Below are 15,063 nucleotides of genomic sequence, written 5' to 3'. Positions count from 1 at the left end.
AACCACTTGCTGAAGACCCAGCTAATCCATGACATTGCAGAGCCTAGAACCCATAATTTCTAACACAGGGACTAAGGCCTTAGCCACTAGATCACATCACTCCAAGAATCTGTCTAGGCTGTAAAGCAAACCCTGTGGTGTCAAGTCTTGCTACTGGGGGAGGTGGGGGGGGGGGGTGTCAATTGACTCAGGCTCATGGGACTAGGGTGGCAAGGCGAAAAATTGCAGTGTAGCTGTTTGGGTTTGGGTTTGGGCTGGGGCTGGGGCTGGAGCCTGGGCTCTGAAACTTAGCAAGGGGTTCAAGCCTAAGTCTAAACATCTACACTGCTAGTTTTAGCCCTACACGAGTCACTTGACCCTGGCTCTGGGCCTCAGAGCCATGGGTTTTTCTTTGCCATGCAGACAGACCCTGAAGGGCTCTGGACCCACTGAATAGGTGGCACAAACAATTTGCTGCCTGTGACCTGTTCATGTCAACAAGTCCCTCCTAGCCAATTGGGTCTCGCTTTATAGTGTTGTCTTTGTCAATAGTTTAGAAAGGGTCAATAAATGACAAATGGCCCTTTAACAGTATGTAACAACCGTGAAGCGCATGTGTTGTAGAGGATTATTGAGTTGGCATGTTCTTTGGGGTGGGGACCCATCTTTTGGTTCTGTATTTGTACAGTATCAGGCACAATGGGGTCCTGGGCCATGACTGGGACTCCTGTGTGCACCACACCGATAAATAATAAATACTCATGGATGGGGATAGTGATACGAAGGCTAGCCAACACCCAAAACCCTGTAAGGTTAACCCCCCCCCACACACACATGAAGACGTCAGCATAACAGCAGCACGAGTGGCGTGACCCAGGCTGGAATAGTGGCGGTGCTGGATAGCAGCAGGGGAGGCTGGGGTGGGGGGAGCAGATTCATCAGTGCAGGGACTCAGGGCTGGACAAGTAGGACGTGCTTCAGGACTGGGACAAAGTCCATCTGAAGCGGCCCAGGCTGCTCCTGCCCGCAGTCAGTGCTACCAGGCTCTCAGGTTTCATGAGCTCTGTGACCCTAAAAGACCAGGTGCCAGCTCATGTCAATGTCCGCATGTTTCTATTGAACGCTGATCAAAACATAGCTGTAGTTGGTCTGGCTCATCTGTGTGTATTGTTAACATAGGTGTTACAATTATAAGACTGTGTTTAGTCTTTACACTTTATTGAATGCTTATGAACTGCTGCATGCATTAAGCTCATTTATAATAGTTGTGTCTCACATTGTAAGGTAATATTTGAGCAGGTGTCTTATGAGCCTCTGTGACTGGGTAAATCACCAGACAGGAGGGAGCCATTAGCTAGTGTGACGTGTGGTCTCCAACAGAAGGTGTTATATCTTGCCCAATGGGAAAGGTTCATTGACACCAGGCAGATTATCATGGGATGTTAAAGAGGACAAAAGACCTTTGTGGTTCCCCCCTTCCCCCAATGAAGTGGAGTCATGCAAGTGAATTTCTTCCATCAGTTGAGTTTGCTATTCAGAGCACAAGGGAGGAGGGGGATTAAAACCCCTAGCAAGAAGGAACTGGGTCTCTATGCTGCTTGGACTCTGGGGAGGGGCAGGTTTACTAGGCATAAGCAAGAGATCCCCAGTGCTCAGCCTGGGTTAGCCCTAAAGCCCCGTTAGACGCTTCTATAAGAAACAAGCTTTATTTTTATTTTTAAACTTAAGAGTGTAACTCATTTGTGTGGCTATGTTTACCTGCTGTAACTGTGTAAGTAACTCTCGTTTCCTTTTCCTACTTAACAAATCTTTAGATAGTTTATTAAATTGACTACAGGTCAATTTGGTGTGAGATCTAAGGAGCAACTGACCTGGGATAAGTGACTGGTCCTTTGGGACTGGGAGTAACCTTAATATTGCTGTGATTCTTGGCGTAAGGGATCAGCTATCACAAAGGCGGACTCACCTGGTGGTGAGCGAGATCAGAGTACTCCATGGGGATTGTGACACGCCATGTTAAGGCTGTTGCAGTGCCCAAGAAGTTTACACTTGATAACTGGTTGGTGAAATCGAAGTATAGAACTCAGAGCCAATTTGGGGGTTGTGCCTGGCTTCCTAACAGTCTGTCCTGAGGTTGGGCCTCACGCTCTTGAGTCACTGCAGGCAGCTTTACAAGTTCAGAGTGATTTTTTTTCTAAACCTGGTGTTTAGAATCTTGCCTTTCATTGCTAACCAGCCATCACTGATTAGCTGACTGAGCCATGTCAGACGCATCAAGCGCTTCCTTCATCACTCCTGGCACCATTTCCCTGTGCACCTCCTGCCCGCGGGGATCCAGCAAAAAAGGCCATTAGGAGCCGTTTTAATCCCAGTGCTGGGGCCGGTTGACAGCCTTGCAGGCCGGAGGCCTTGTCTGGCTACAGAGCAGGCAGCGTCAGGGCAGCTGTTCCTGCTCTGCTTTGCCAGCACGCCTGTCATAACTATAAAGGGAAGGGCAACAACCCTCCTGTGTCCAATACTATAAAATCTCTCCTGCCCAGAGACTCCAAAATCCTTTTACCTGTAAAGGGTTAACAAGCTCAGGTAACCTGGCTGACACCTGATCCAAAGGACCAATAAGGGGACAAGATGCTTTCAAATCTTGGTGTGGGGGGGATGCTTTTGTTTGTGCTCGGTTGTTTTGGGAAGTTGTTCACTCTTGGGACTGAGAGGGACCAGACATCAATCCAGGTTCTCCAAATCTTTCTGAACAAGTCTCTCATATTTCAAACTTGTAAGTAACAGCCAGGCAAGGCGTGTTAGGTTTATCTTTGTTTTCTCAACTTGTGAATGTTCCCTTTGCTAGAGGGAGGTTTATTCCTGTTTTGCTGCAACTTTGAAACTAAGGCTAGAGGGGTTCCTCTGGGCTCTTTGAATCTGATTACCCTGTAAAATTATTTTCCATCCTGATTTTACAGAGATTATTTTTACCTTTTCTTTTTAATAAAATCCTTCTTTTAAGAACCTGACTGATTTTTCCATTGTCCAAAGACCCAGGGGTTTGGGTCTTTGATCACTTTGTAACCAATTGGCTAGGATATTATTCTCAAGCCTCCCCAGGAAAGGGGGTGTAAGGGTTTGGGGGGATATTTTGGGGGAAGAGGAACTTCAAGTGGTCCTTTCCCTGTTTCTTGTTAAATCACTTGGTGGTGGCAGTATACCAGGTTTTAACCTAAGCTGGTAAAAATAAGTTTAGGGGGCTTTTATGCGGGTCCCCACATCTGTACCCTGGAGTTCAGAGTGGGGAAGGAACCCTGACAATGCCTTATCCCTGCTCTGAGGGAATCCCACGCGGGGCGAGAGGACAGGAGCGGCTCTAGCCATTTTGCTGCAGCGGCCGAGCCAGGAAACCCACAAACGGCCAATCAGAGCAGAGCTAAAAAATAAAAAAGCCCTAGGATGTGACACCTGCTGGAAGTTGGTACCCCAGGTGACCACACTGCTCACCTGCCCCTAGAGCCGGCCCTGTGAGAGGCTGGCTCTGTCTCCAACCTATCCTTGGCCTCTCAGCATCCATTGGGATGAGAGAGGAATCAGGCACTTTATACTTCAATGGAGCCTCTTCAACTGCAAGCCGTTCAATCCACTAGTGCAGTCAAGGCCCACGCCTCACTCATTTCCAGGCCAACAGGGACCCTCATGAGCATCTAGTCTGACTTCCTGCAAAACACAGGCCAGGGACCTTCCCCCCGAAATTCCTGGAGCGATACTGGCTGGTTGAACTGGAGCACATCTTTCAGAAAGCGAGCCAGGGTGGGAGTTGCAACCACCCCAGCGTCTCAGGGTATGTCTGGAGGTGTAAATTCCAGCTCGAGGAGCCATACCCACACTAGCTCTGATCTGTGTGGCAATGCAAGCAGCCGCTTGGGTCCACCCCAAGTGTCACAGACAGGTATGTCTTCAGGGGAGCTAGCCTCTCCCACACCACCATGGCTACATTCTATTTTTAGCATGCTAGCTTGCTCAGAGCTAGTGTGGGTATGTCTCAGTGATCTGGGGATCAAAGTGTAGAGGTGCCCTCAAAAGCCATTGAAATTTACGCTTCTAAATCACTTGGCTACATTTGAAAATCCCACCTATGATCTTGAATTTCACGCCTTCGCATGCTGGAGAATCCACCGCATCCTAGGTACACTGTACGACTTTTCGGTTTTAATGGAGAAACACCAATAAAACACCCCAGTACAAAAACAAACAAACAAAATGATGTTTATTGGATAAACACTAGAACTGGTTATTTGTAGCTAAGGGCTTGTAACGCAGACTACAGGAATGTGATTTCTAGAGCTCACAAACACGTGGTGCATTAATTGATCCGTGTGTCCCCCTATTGGCGGTGGGCACTAAAGGTTCCCTATGACATTTTAACATAGTGCTGGGTGAAACAGTACTATGTTAAAGTACACAAGGGAACATTACAAAGCGACCACTCATTACAGTATATACTGCTGTAATGAGCAATGTATATAATATACAAGGAAAATGTCTTGCATCCTCATAGATTTTTGGACATCTTCATAAATCTCAAAGTTATCAACACCCACCCCCCCAATTAAATTAACAAACCCTGAAGCACAAAAGCTCTATTAATAAACCTCCCTTAAAAATGTGCACCTTATTTCTAGCCTGAATGTATCTCATTTCAGCTTCCAGCCACTGGATCTTGTTCTGCTTTTGTCTGGTAGATTAAAGAGCCCTTTGATAGCAGAAACCTTTTCCCCACACAGGTACTTATTGACTGCGATCAAGTCACCTCTTCACCTTTTTTTTGATAAGCCAAAGAGTCTCCCTTGAGCCAGCCACGAACAAGCACCAATAAAAGACAAAAGCTGAGTGCAAAACCATGGTCTTTTATTAGAAAGTTCCTCGTATAAAAATGATCATGCTCTACACTTTTCATCGAATAATTCATAAACATCCAGGCACTGAACTTAGGGGGGTTTTTTGTTGGGTTTTTTTTTTTTTTTTTGATTGGTCAGTACATAAAGCAGACATAATTCAATCCATATGGTCATCACATACATCAATTGTACCACCTATAGAAATCAGCACTTTGAACACAGTCTAGATTTTATTTTAATTTTTTGTTGTTTATTTTTTAAAAAAAAATCTTTAATTTTTTTTTGCAACACATAGAACTTGGTAGGAGAAAAAAACAGAGAGAGAGAAAGAGAGAGAGAGAGAGAAAGTGGAGAGAGGTAGAGGAAGAAGAGAACAGAAAAATGGAAAATGAACAAAATAAAGAGAGAGAGAGAGAGAGAGATTCTTCACAACCACAAACGATCTCACAAATTGTGGAAAAGGGAAAAGGTATCTGTAATTTATTTTTTTTCCCCCAAGATACAGAAAAAAATCCCCCAAAGATTTATTAAAGTCTGTCACCTCTGCCCACTGTACGTGCACCCTGGTCGGTTATTTCTCTTCCTCCTCCCGAGAGGCGTGTGTTTTGACGGTTGGTTGGTTGGTTGGGTTTTTTGCCGACGTTAATGGCCATCTTCCCAAGCAGTATCCTCCACCAGCCCAGCCAGTAGAATTAGGCACCCGCAATGCCCTCTTCCAATCGGATCCAACTTCCCCACCCCCAACTTCCTGCGATGAGCAATTCGACTCAACTCTCCGGCTTCTCCTCCTCCTCCCCAGCAACTCATCCCGGGGTGGTTATGATCAACTGGAGTTAAATTGCATGGTTGCTATAGCTGACGTAAGTCTGTTTGGTAGCCAGAGCTGGAAGGAGAAAGAAACCACATATGTATCATTAATGAAGACTTCCCGTACCGCGACCTTGAACCAACCTTCACGCCACTAGAGCTTGGGCGGGAATATGAGATAAGGCTCAGTCTCTGCAGTGGTGCTGGAACAATTTTTATAGTAGGGGTGCTGAAGGCGGAAACCATGTATTTGGGTTGTAATTGCTACTTCAAGCCAGGGGGTGCGGCAGCACCCCTAGTTCCAGCACCTATGAGACTGTGAAGACTGCCAGGCAGAGATACAACCAGCTGCACCCAGGGTCAATTCTGCAGCTCCATGCAAAGGCAGTGAGCCACGGCCTAGATTGCAGAAGTGCTCAGCTCCCACTGGACCCAAGGAGAGTCTCAGACGTTCAGCACCTCCGCAAAGCAGGTTATTAGGCCCCAGTTCTACAAGGCCCAAGATGCAGAGGGGAGACCTCCTCCCTCCACCTGCCCCACACAGGATGCAGAGGGTGGAGTCTCAGGGGTGCTGAAGATGGGGAAAGAATAAGTCAAGCATCCAGAACAGGTGCCTGTGTTTGTGAAGGGAGTTAAGGGAAGAGTGGAGGGAGGTTTCATGGGAAACAGGACGAAGGGGGATCCCGTGATATACTCTAGCCACTGAAAAAGAGGGAGATGTCCTGACTCCCTGGGGATCTCAAGCCACAGAACTCCCAGCCAGCAGGAGGCAGCTGGTATTTAATCCTTGTGGCACTAGATTGTGAGCAGCAAACATCACGCTAGCCCTAGTGGAGCCCACAGAATCGGAGACAGACTTCCTGCAGCCGGTGGTTTGGAAGCCTCGCCTGAACGAACCCTGACTACAGATAATCGGGCCGTCTCTGGGTGTTCGGGTCTGGCTAGACTAGGGAAACGTGCACTGGCTGCAGTTGTGGCAATGAGGTTACACCTGTGCAAACCCCTAACGCAGGCACAGTGCACCTAGGCAACACAGAGCTTGCACCGCGCACAACTTGCCACCCCCTCACATCAAGTTGTAAGTGGCACCAGCAGCGGTTCCGCCTTACACCGGGGCAGCTCATCTGTGTGGGTGTAGAAAACAACAAACCCAGGAAAGTGAGTGCCTTAGGCAAACGGCCTGCGTTGCAGGAGAGTGGAGCTTGAACGGTGACTGAAGTCAACGGGCCTGCTTCTCCGCCCCCCTGCTCCTTGCGTAGTCAGGTACAGCAACGCAACATGCGAGCGAACCCTACCCTGCTGGCCTGGAGGCATTCCCACCCCCCTAGACATGGGTGGAAGGGTGGCAGAGAATCAGGCCCAATAGCATCAGCACCTCTGACAATGAGCGCTTGGTCTCCAAGTGCTGATCCATGACAAAAGTCCAGGAATCTTAAACTTAAACTTAAACTCCTTCAGTGAACATCAGTCTCTTAAGTTTTAGGCCAAGCCCCCAGGACAAGGGCGTTTTAAAAGGAGTCCAGGCTGGCAGCTTTAGCCAACCATTTAAAGAAGCCATGCACCCAAATACCTTTTAACCCATAGGGCCCTGTTATTAACAAGCTAAAGTGAGTGCAGTGCTTTGAAAAATGGATATTATTATTTCTGATTTATATTCCCTAATGCCTAGGAGCCCCACTCACTGCCCAGGACCCCAGGGGTAGGGACGGTTTTATGGCCTGCAGCATGCAGGGGGTCAGACCAGATGATCATAATGGTCCCTTCTGACCTTAAAGTCTATGAGTCTATGAGTCTATGAGTGCTAGGGGCTGGACAAACAGAAGCACCGCCTACGTATGAATATCATCGAAAGCCCTGTAAAGTGCTACCTCAGATTATTAATATCAGCAGCCAGAGCAGAAAAGCTCATCTCATATTTAGGCTCTTATGAGAACTGAAGCTGGAGCAGAGCCACTAGAAGAGCCAATACACTGCTCGTTGTGAGGCCTGCTGGGCAGAGCAAGGGGGAGGGAGCTATACCCAGCTCCGACCTCTCCTGTGTGGGCCACTGGCATAACCAAAGATCACACGGAGGTGGGGCATGAAAACAGCGGCTCCGCCCACTGCTGTGCAGGTGCGCGGGGACTGAGTGGACAGCAGTGGGGAGTGGGCAAATCCTTGGCTCCATCATATCCCTCCCCTCCCCAAACACACTAGCAAGCACAGCAAAACTGGACCCCGGAGTCAGAGGTCAGCGAGCAGCTACGCTTGGACAATCAGGCTCGTCCTGAGCAATTCATCTCTCTCCTCCACCCCACCCCCGGGGGTAACATGCATTGAACTGTGAGTGATTTCCAAAGAAAAGGCAAACCATTTCCCAGGTTGGTCTCAGGGCGCCAGATTTTGCATGAGTCACTCGTAATTAAATAGACATTTCCCCAGTGGGAACCTGCCTCTTTTATGGTAACAGATTAACCTCATGGGGACAGAGAAAGCCCCCACTCCGCCACCCCAACTCCCCATCCCTTCTGTATCGGCCCCTTTGAAGTTCCAGTGTGAACACCTGGGCCAGATTCTCAGTTACTCGAAGCAGCTTTAATGCTGCTCTGATGGCTTGAATAGGTAAAACTGGACCCCTGAGAAACCGCCCCCCCCAACCCTTGGGCTCAGCTCCAGCTGGTTAGAGATGGTGTAAGGACACTACCCCAGCCCTGCTCCCAGCTCCCAGCATTGGGGATGGATCAGGGGCATGGCCAGAATCCCCGGCAGTATGGCTGTTCTCCGCTTCTCAGGGCCCAGAGGCTCCTGTAATTTACACCAGGAGCTGGGCACGGCTCCACATGGCCCCAGAATACGTGGAGCACAAAGTTGGCTTAAAACCACTTTTGCTCTCCCCTCTCTCCACTTCAGAAGAAGGAAGGAGGTAGCTGAGAAGCAAGCCCTATAACTCTATGGGATCATCTCTGGGGCCGGGCAAAGTTTGGGGGGTGGTTTTGGTTTCTGCAATACCCTGAAAATTGGGATTTGGTCTTGAAAGAACCAAACTCCATGTGCTTTGACCCCGGGGTCCATCTTCACTGAACCCCCTTCAGGTATCCGGGTGTGGGGCTTAGGGGGTTCTCTCCAGGTCTGGAACATCGCGACTAGAGAAGGGGCTGGATCAAAGCTTTAGAGCTGAACTTTGGGGAAGTTCCCAGGTGCGTCTGGATCCAAATTTTGCAGACAGCACCCAGACCTGTATTGCAAATAGGCCCAGGTCCAAGCTCCCCGCTTGAACCTGTCTGGAAAGCAGGCCTCTGACCGGGTGGCAGGGTGTGTGACCCAGCTGAGGGATGCGCGACTCACTTGTTGAGCTGCCCTGCTAGCAAAGTAAGAGCCCTGCCTACAGCTGGTGAGTCAGTTTTGCTGCCTCGTGGTGGCAGATGAAGCCTGTAACTCCATGAGCACAGGCAAGACACGGGGCAAGCAACCCTCGGGTCAGAAGGAACCGGAGACAAAGAGAGAGAGAGATCCTGCAGGGAGCCCTAGGAACTGCCAGGCTCGGGGAGAGGTTCTGCTATTGCAAGCTGAGCTCCCAATAAAGCCAAACGGGGTGAGTTTGGTCTTAGACAGCAGGTGCAAACCTTATCTGGAGCAGGGCGGGAATGGCTCCTGCTCATGGGATCAAAACTAAAAGCCCCAAAAACTGGATTTAGATCTGGATTCTGGACTCCCAAGTTGCTGCTGTTAGTTGTATCATGGCAGCGCTTAGAGGCCACGTCCCCTTTGTGTTAGGCCCCGTACAAACACGTGACAATGAGATGGTCCCTGACCCACAGTGCTAACAATCTCTGGTAGTTCGGCAGAGTTTGGATCCAGGGTTTTGATTGGGACAATTCTGGAGATGGAGGGCCTGGTTTTCCTCTGACTGACGCTGGTGTAAATCAGGAATAATGCCACTTCAGTCAATGATGTTGCCCTGCTGTTAAACTGGTGTAAGTGAAAGCAGCACCAGGCCCACGAACCTGGTCAAGCTCCATAACTCGGACCCATGGTTTCGGTTCTGATCCATCTCCAGTGCACGGGGGACGGCACCAAAACCTGGACTTCCAAACTTGGACGGAGTTTGGCTCTGACTACTGAAACTCTGGGCCAGATCCTCAGCAGGTGTAAACCAACAGAGGTGCATTGACTTGGACAGAGTGACGTTGGTTTATTTACCTCAGCCAGGGACCTGGTCCTTTCTCAAACCCCTTCCTTTAAAAGCGAGGGATGTAGGTGGCACTGTAAACGGATCCCTTTAGGGAACAAACTGGAGGCTATTTATGTGTCCCGTAAATGATATGAAAGAGAGAGGATGGAGTGTGTGACCTGCTCTGTATTTCAAGAGGGATTCTAATTAGAAGAGGGACGGTGGAAAAGTTCTCCTCTCCAGTGAGATTACTTTCATGTGAATATGCCCCGGTACGAGCCCTCAATTACGGCTTTAAGGGGAAATATCTCCAGCTGGAGGAAGCTGGAGCTGACCCTTCCTTTGAAGAAGATCAGAGATAGCAGACCAGCCTCCCTCTCTCTTTGTCATTTTCAAAAGCCTGAGCATCAGCCTCCCAACATCCCTCTGATCTGTTTCAAAGCTCTGGCAGAGATGGGGCTTGTGCAGTAACGGACAGAGCCAAGACAGGGAGCCTAAACCCAGAGCTTTAACGCTGAGGGGAGTTCGAGCAGTGGGGGGAGCGTGCCAGTGCTGAAATTGGTCAGATGGAAGGAGGGAAGGGTACAAGCGCAGACGGAGAGCAGGGGACTTGTATCACCCCACGCAGCTCTGATTCAGTGCTCGGCTCCCCTGTCCCAGGACAACCAACCTAAAGTAGGGTAAAGTCAGGGTGCAGATCCCCACTTGCTCAGTAACCAGGATCACCTCAATTTCAGGCTGCACCTAGCATGTGAGTGGGTGCCAGCACATGGCCTCATTTCCCCTGATGGCTCGTCTACAGGGACTGAACCCGGGACCTTTACATAAAAGCAAACAAACAAAAAACCCCAACCATCTGGCTGCTGCCTGAGCTAAAGGGCCAGGTCTATTAGCATGGTGGTCTTAGCACATTCAGAAACCTTTTACGTGGTCTGGCCACTAGTGGGGAACAAAGTCACGCTTGGCCAGTGCGTTAAATCTCCAAATCGAGATGCTCCCTGTGCTGCCCAGCAACCTAAACCACGAACGGCCAACCTATGGCTCAGTAAACATATGCAGCCCTCAAGAGGCCTACAGTGTGACCCACAACTGCCCTCTCCAGCTAAACTCTGGGGGTGGTTCAAAGCACAAGCCGCTGCTGCTGGTTCCCACTCGCTTGCCACAAACACAAGTAAATATTAGGGCCTGCACATTTACAACTGATTAAAAATGTATATATGTAAATGTCTATGCAAATCTGGTGCAACCCTCCGGCTCCTTGAATGTTGCCACCATAATCCTCAGTGAATGCGTGCAACCATTCATAAACAAAGAGGGGAGAAGACAGACACACCATGGGAAAATTCATGAGTGCTCCAGCCCATAAAACACTGGAGAGGAGCAAATCCCCCTCACTACCCACCCCCAGCCCCTCTGGGAGGCAAAGCTTGTGACGGCAGGCACAGGGTCAGGAGAGGATGGTCACAGACTATGGGCTCCATTTTCACACCCATCTTAAACAGCCCCCCCTCCATTTTGGTTCCTGATATTTTGTAGATGTAGTTTAGGTCATTTAGATGCATAGATTAGACAAGACCAGAGAGAGGGAGAAATTCCTAGAATACTAAAGACCGACAGGCAGACACCTAGACACCCGAAGACACCTAGGTACTATAGACAGACAGAAGCACCTCCTTTCCAGGTCTCGATAGGCTCGTAGTCATCCCAATTGCATGAACAGAGCAGATTATGCTCTGTGCCCACATATTGTAAATGCATTAAAAAAAAGATTGTTTTTAAAAACCCAGACTTAAATCTTCCTTATTTATCCATAGTGATTTCCCATGACCTCCCCCACCCTGTGCATGGTTAAGGCTGTGCTGATATCACTGCCCACTGGTTGGCGGCTTTACGGTGTCTGAGATGCATGATGGCAATTAATCCTTAAGGGGCATCCATCCGGCCCTCGCTCCCTCTCAGCCTTCCCAGGATTCCCTCGTCCTTTCCCTCCAGCAGCTCCGGCAGATTGTGGCAGTCAGAGACTTATTTATTTATTTCTCCCCCACCCCTCCACCCGGTGCTGGCGCAGCCTTGACAAATGAACCTTATTGAAGATTTCAGACGCTGTTATCCTCAGATAACAATTAGATGGGCCATAAGAAATTAGAGCTGACAGCGCTATTTGTTAGCTGCAATGTTTTCATAGCCAATCTGCTTGCAATCAAGCCCTGTAAATTATTTATTCTGTTGTTTATTTAAAGATACGTGACCTGCCAGTGACAGAATGAAAAACAGCCCTTCTCTTCCCGCGGTTGACAACTCTACAGTCGCTACCGTCCCTCAAATTAATAATGCAATCGGCTTCCTGAGACTGTCCCCGACACGCCGCGGTGCCAGCTTTCTAGTCAGGCTGAGAACCCACATTCCAAATGCAAGACGCATTGGAGCCAGAGATACTGCAGAACGGAGCCTTGCCTCTCGCTGCTGTGTGCTTCCACCGGCCGGCTGATAGATACAGCTGGCAGGGGCTCCCATTGCCCACCACCTCAAAGCATAGGGAGGAAAGTGAACTGGGATCAGTTCCTGGCTCCTGTAGCATCCTGTCACTTCATCGCTCTGTGCCTCAGTTCCCCCTCTGTAAAATGGGGTAATAATGCTGTCTGGTCTATTTAGACTGTCAGCTCTTTGGGGTAGGGACTATCTCTTACTATGGGTCTGCAGAGGGTACAATGGGGCCCAGCTTTTGGTTGGTTTCCATAATACAACCCCCCCATAAAATAGATCATCATGTTTTGGGGGTGGAAGAGCTGAGAGGGAGCAGGGATAGGAGTGACAGCAGGCACTGGGAATCTGGACTTTTGGATTCTATTTCTACTTCTGCTACTGATGCATTGTATAGCCTGGGGGAGAGTCAACCTCTCTGTGCCTCTGTTAAACGGGTACCTGACCACCTAACACAGTGGGGTGGTGGGAGGGTTATTTACGAAGTGATTGTATGGGGCCTTGAGATCCTTGGGTTAAAGATGCTATATCAGTGCTAAGTATTGTTATTGCTCTGGCAATAGCATCTCTGAAAGGGGTAAGTCAGGCCAACCCAATGGAAAAGCAACATTTTAGGAGTAAATGCTGAATAGTGGGACGTAGTCCAGGGACTTTGGGCCCCAAATTGATATAGTTCAGAGGATCCAGATTGGGGTGATCCGAGATATTAGTGTAATACACAGAGGAGCCACTAGAGGGGGACATGATCACGCACACACTTTGCGCATCCTCCTGTTGCTGATGCAGGCTAAGAACTAAAGGACAGGCAGCTTCTGGAGTCAGGTATTGTGATAATGCATAGCTCCTGCAATCCCCGGATCTCCTAGTGCTTTGTACAGGCAAGAATGCAGAGAGAGGCACAAAAGCCAAAGGAACTCTGCAGTGGGTGATGAGTCACAAACCAGTTAAATGGACTGTGGAGGGAGTCAAAGGTGGACAGGGGAAAGAACAAAGAAGAAGTCCATTGAAAGGAGCTCTGATACCTTAGTGATGAGACGTGTACAAAACCACATACAGAATAGAATAGAACAGAACAGAACAGAACGGCCCTTACTGCAACAAAACAAATCTTGTCTTTGGGACTTCAGTGGCTGCACGCACAGCAGCATAAAGAAAAGATCAGAGGGGTCTGAGCACAAGGGGAACTTGGAACCAATCCAAAACCACTCATTGGGAAGTCACATGGACAACTCTGCCATCAGTTAGCACTAATTAAGGCATCCTGGCCAAGCCTCCTCTGAGACTCTAACCTGGAAGGGGAATGGGCAGAAGCCATGGAGAAAAGAAGGTACGGATAACGGAACCCAAAGGTGGCAAAGATTGTTGATATATCTGTTTAAAGCACATAGAGAGGGGGGAGGGAGGTAGATAGATATTGCAGGTATGACAGACAGACACATTACATCAGAGATAGATAGATAGATAGATAGATAGATAGATAGATAGATAGATGTAATGACAAATAGAGAGAGAGGGAGGGTGAAATGAAAAACAAACCATGAAATTGCCTGGAAACATATTTACGGTTTCTATCCTGGTTATGTTGCAACCCACAAATTTCACCTCTCATGAAATGTTAGCGAATTGACAGGTTTCTCAGCCAAACACGGGAAGATTCCATTCCCTGGCTGTTTTGCTGTGAAAATTTTGCCCAGTGGAATGTCACATTTTGAAATTCTACCCATTTCACAGGTATTGACTCTTTCTCGATCACAAAAGCTCCTGTTTTTGCAAATTCAACCAAAAAGGCGCAGATCTGGCTTGGCTGCATTCCCCAATCCTCCTGGGCCAGGCTGTGAACCTTTTCCTCCCACTGGAGAGCCGTTCCTCACCCAAGCAGTCCCACTGAAGTCAATGCAAAACCCTTCATCCCAACCTGGCCCACTGTGAATAGCCCACCCAGATAGACAGCAAAGTCAGCGCTAGTGATCAGCCATGCTATCAGTCAACAAAATCTCAGCCCTCTTGGAGAGTCTCTATGCAAAGTACCCTACATTATAACATTCATAACGGTCATAATGTTTATAACGGCTCCTTTGGTGGCGGTCGTTACCGTCTTTCCCCGTGTATCTGCAGATTCAGAACAGATGTATAATGCCTCTTACAAAGCAAGAACATTAGTAGGTTTCTAGCTTATTTTTGGCTGACAATGATCTTTATGGCATAAAGACACAAGAGGGGCCCACTGGAGGGCTGGGAAGCGCCAGGAGCAGAGTGGACCATGTGAGATCAGAAGTGGGGGACCCCCTGTCTTTCTGAGCATGGTTGTTACGGTGCAAGAGTGGGGCCTTTGGGGGGCACAACTGACCCGGGCTCCCTGCATGCCCATATGCCACTTGATGGCATTGCCTGCAAGTCTGAGGCAAGGTGACAAACACCTGCGGCAATCTACTCTATCTCCTGCCAGGAACGACAGGGAACCCCCAGGAATGCTCCAGGCCTGCTCCTGGCATTACAATAAGAGAATTCGTTATTTATAATAAGGGAGACACAAGCAGCTCTGAGGTCTGACAGGACACAACCAAGCCGACTTGAGGGTTAGTATTATGCCGCCCATGACTGGATAGATTTTGGCAGTCCTCCTTGAATTGTGTATGAATTGGCGGTTGTCTCAGCCTCTGTTGGCCGGGGTATAAAGGAGCTACAAGGGCTAACGTGAGTTCTTCTTTGCTTTATAAATTAGAGAGCTAATTTTGAGAGGCAAGGTGGTGAATTCTAGTCTCCATA

The 15,063-nt window shown here is 48.7% G+C and overlaps 1 protein-coding gene across 2 annotated transcripts in view; it reads right to left on the bottom strand.

Annotated features, from left to right (window-relative positions):
- Positions 1–4,852: 4,852 nt before the first annotated feature.
- Positions 4,853–15,063, bottom strand: part of GRM4 (glutamate metabotropic receptor 4) — a 217,030-nt gene continuing 206,819 nt past the window's right edge. For both annotated transcript variants that reach the window (XM_054024794.1, XM_054024795.1), the window contains exon 11: positions 4,853–5,742. In XM_054024794.1, the coding sequence (XP_053880769.1) occupies positions 5,693–5,742 (50 nt within the window). In that variant the 3' untranslated portion in view covers positions 4,853–5,692. The remainder of the gene's footprint in view (positions 5,743–15,063) is intronic.

Source organism: Malaclemys terrapin, chromosome 4 (genome assembly GCF_027887155.1).
Source record: "Malaclemys terrapin pileata isolate rMalTer1 chromosome 4, rMalTer1.hap1, whole genome shotgun sequence".
Taxonomy (NCBI): Eukaryota; Metazoa; Chordata; order Testudines; family Emydidae; genus Malaclemys; species Malaclemys terrapin.
This window is presented reverse-complemented; position numbering and strand designations above follow the sequence as displayed.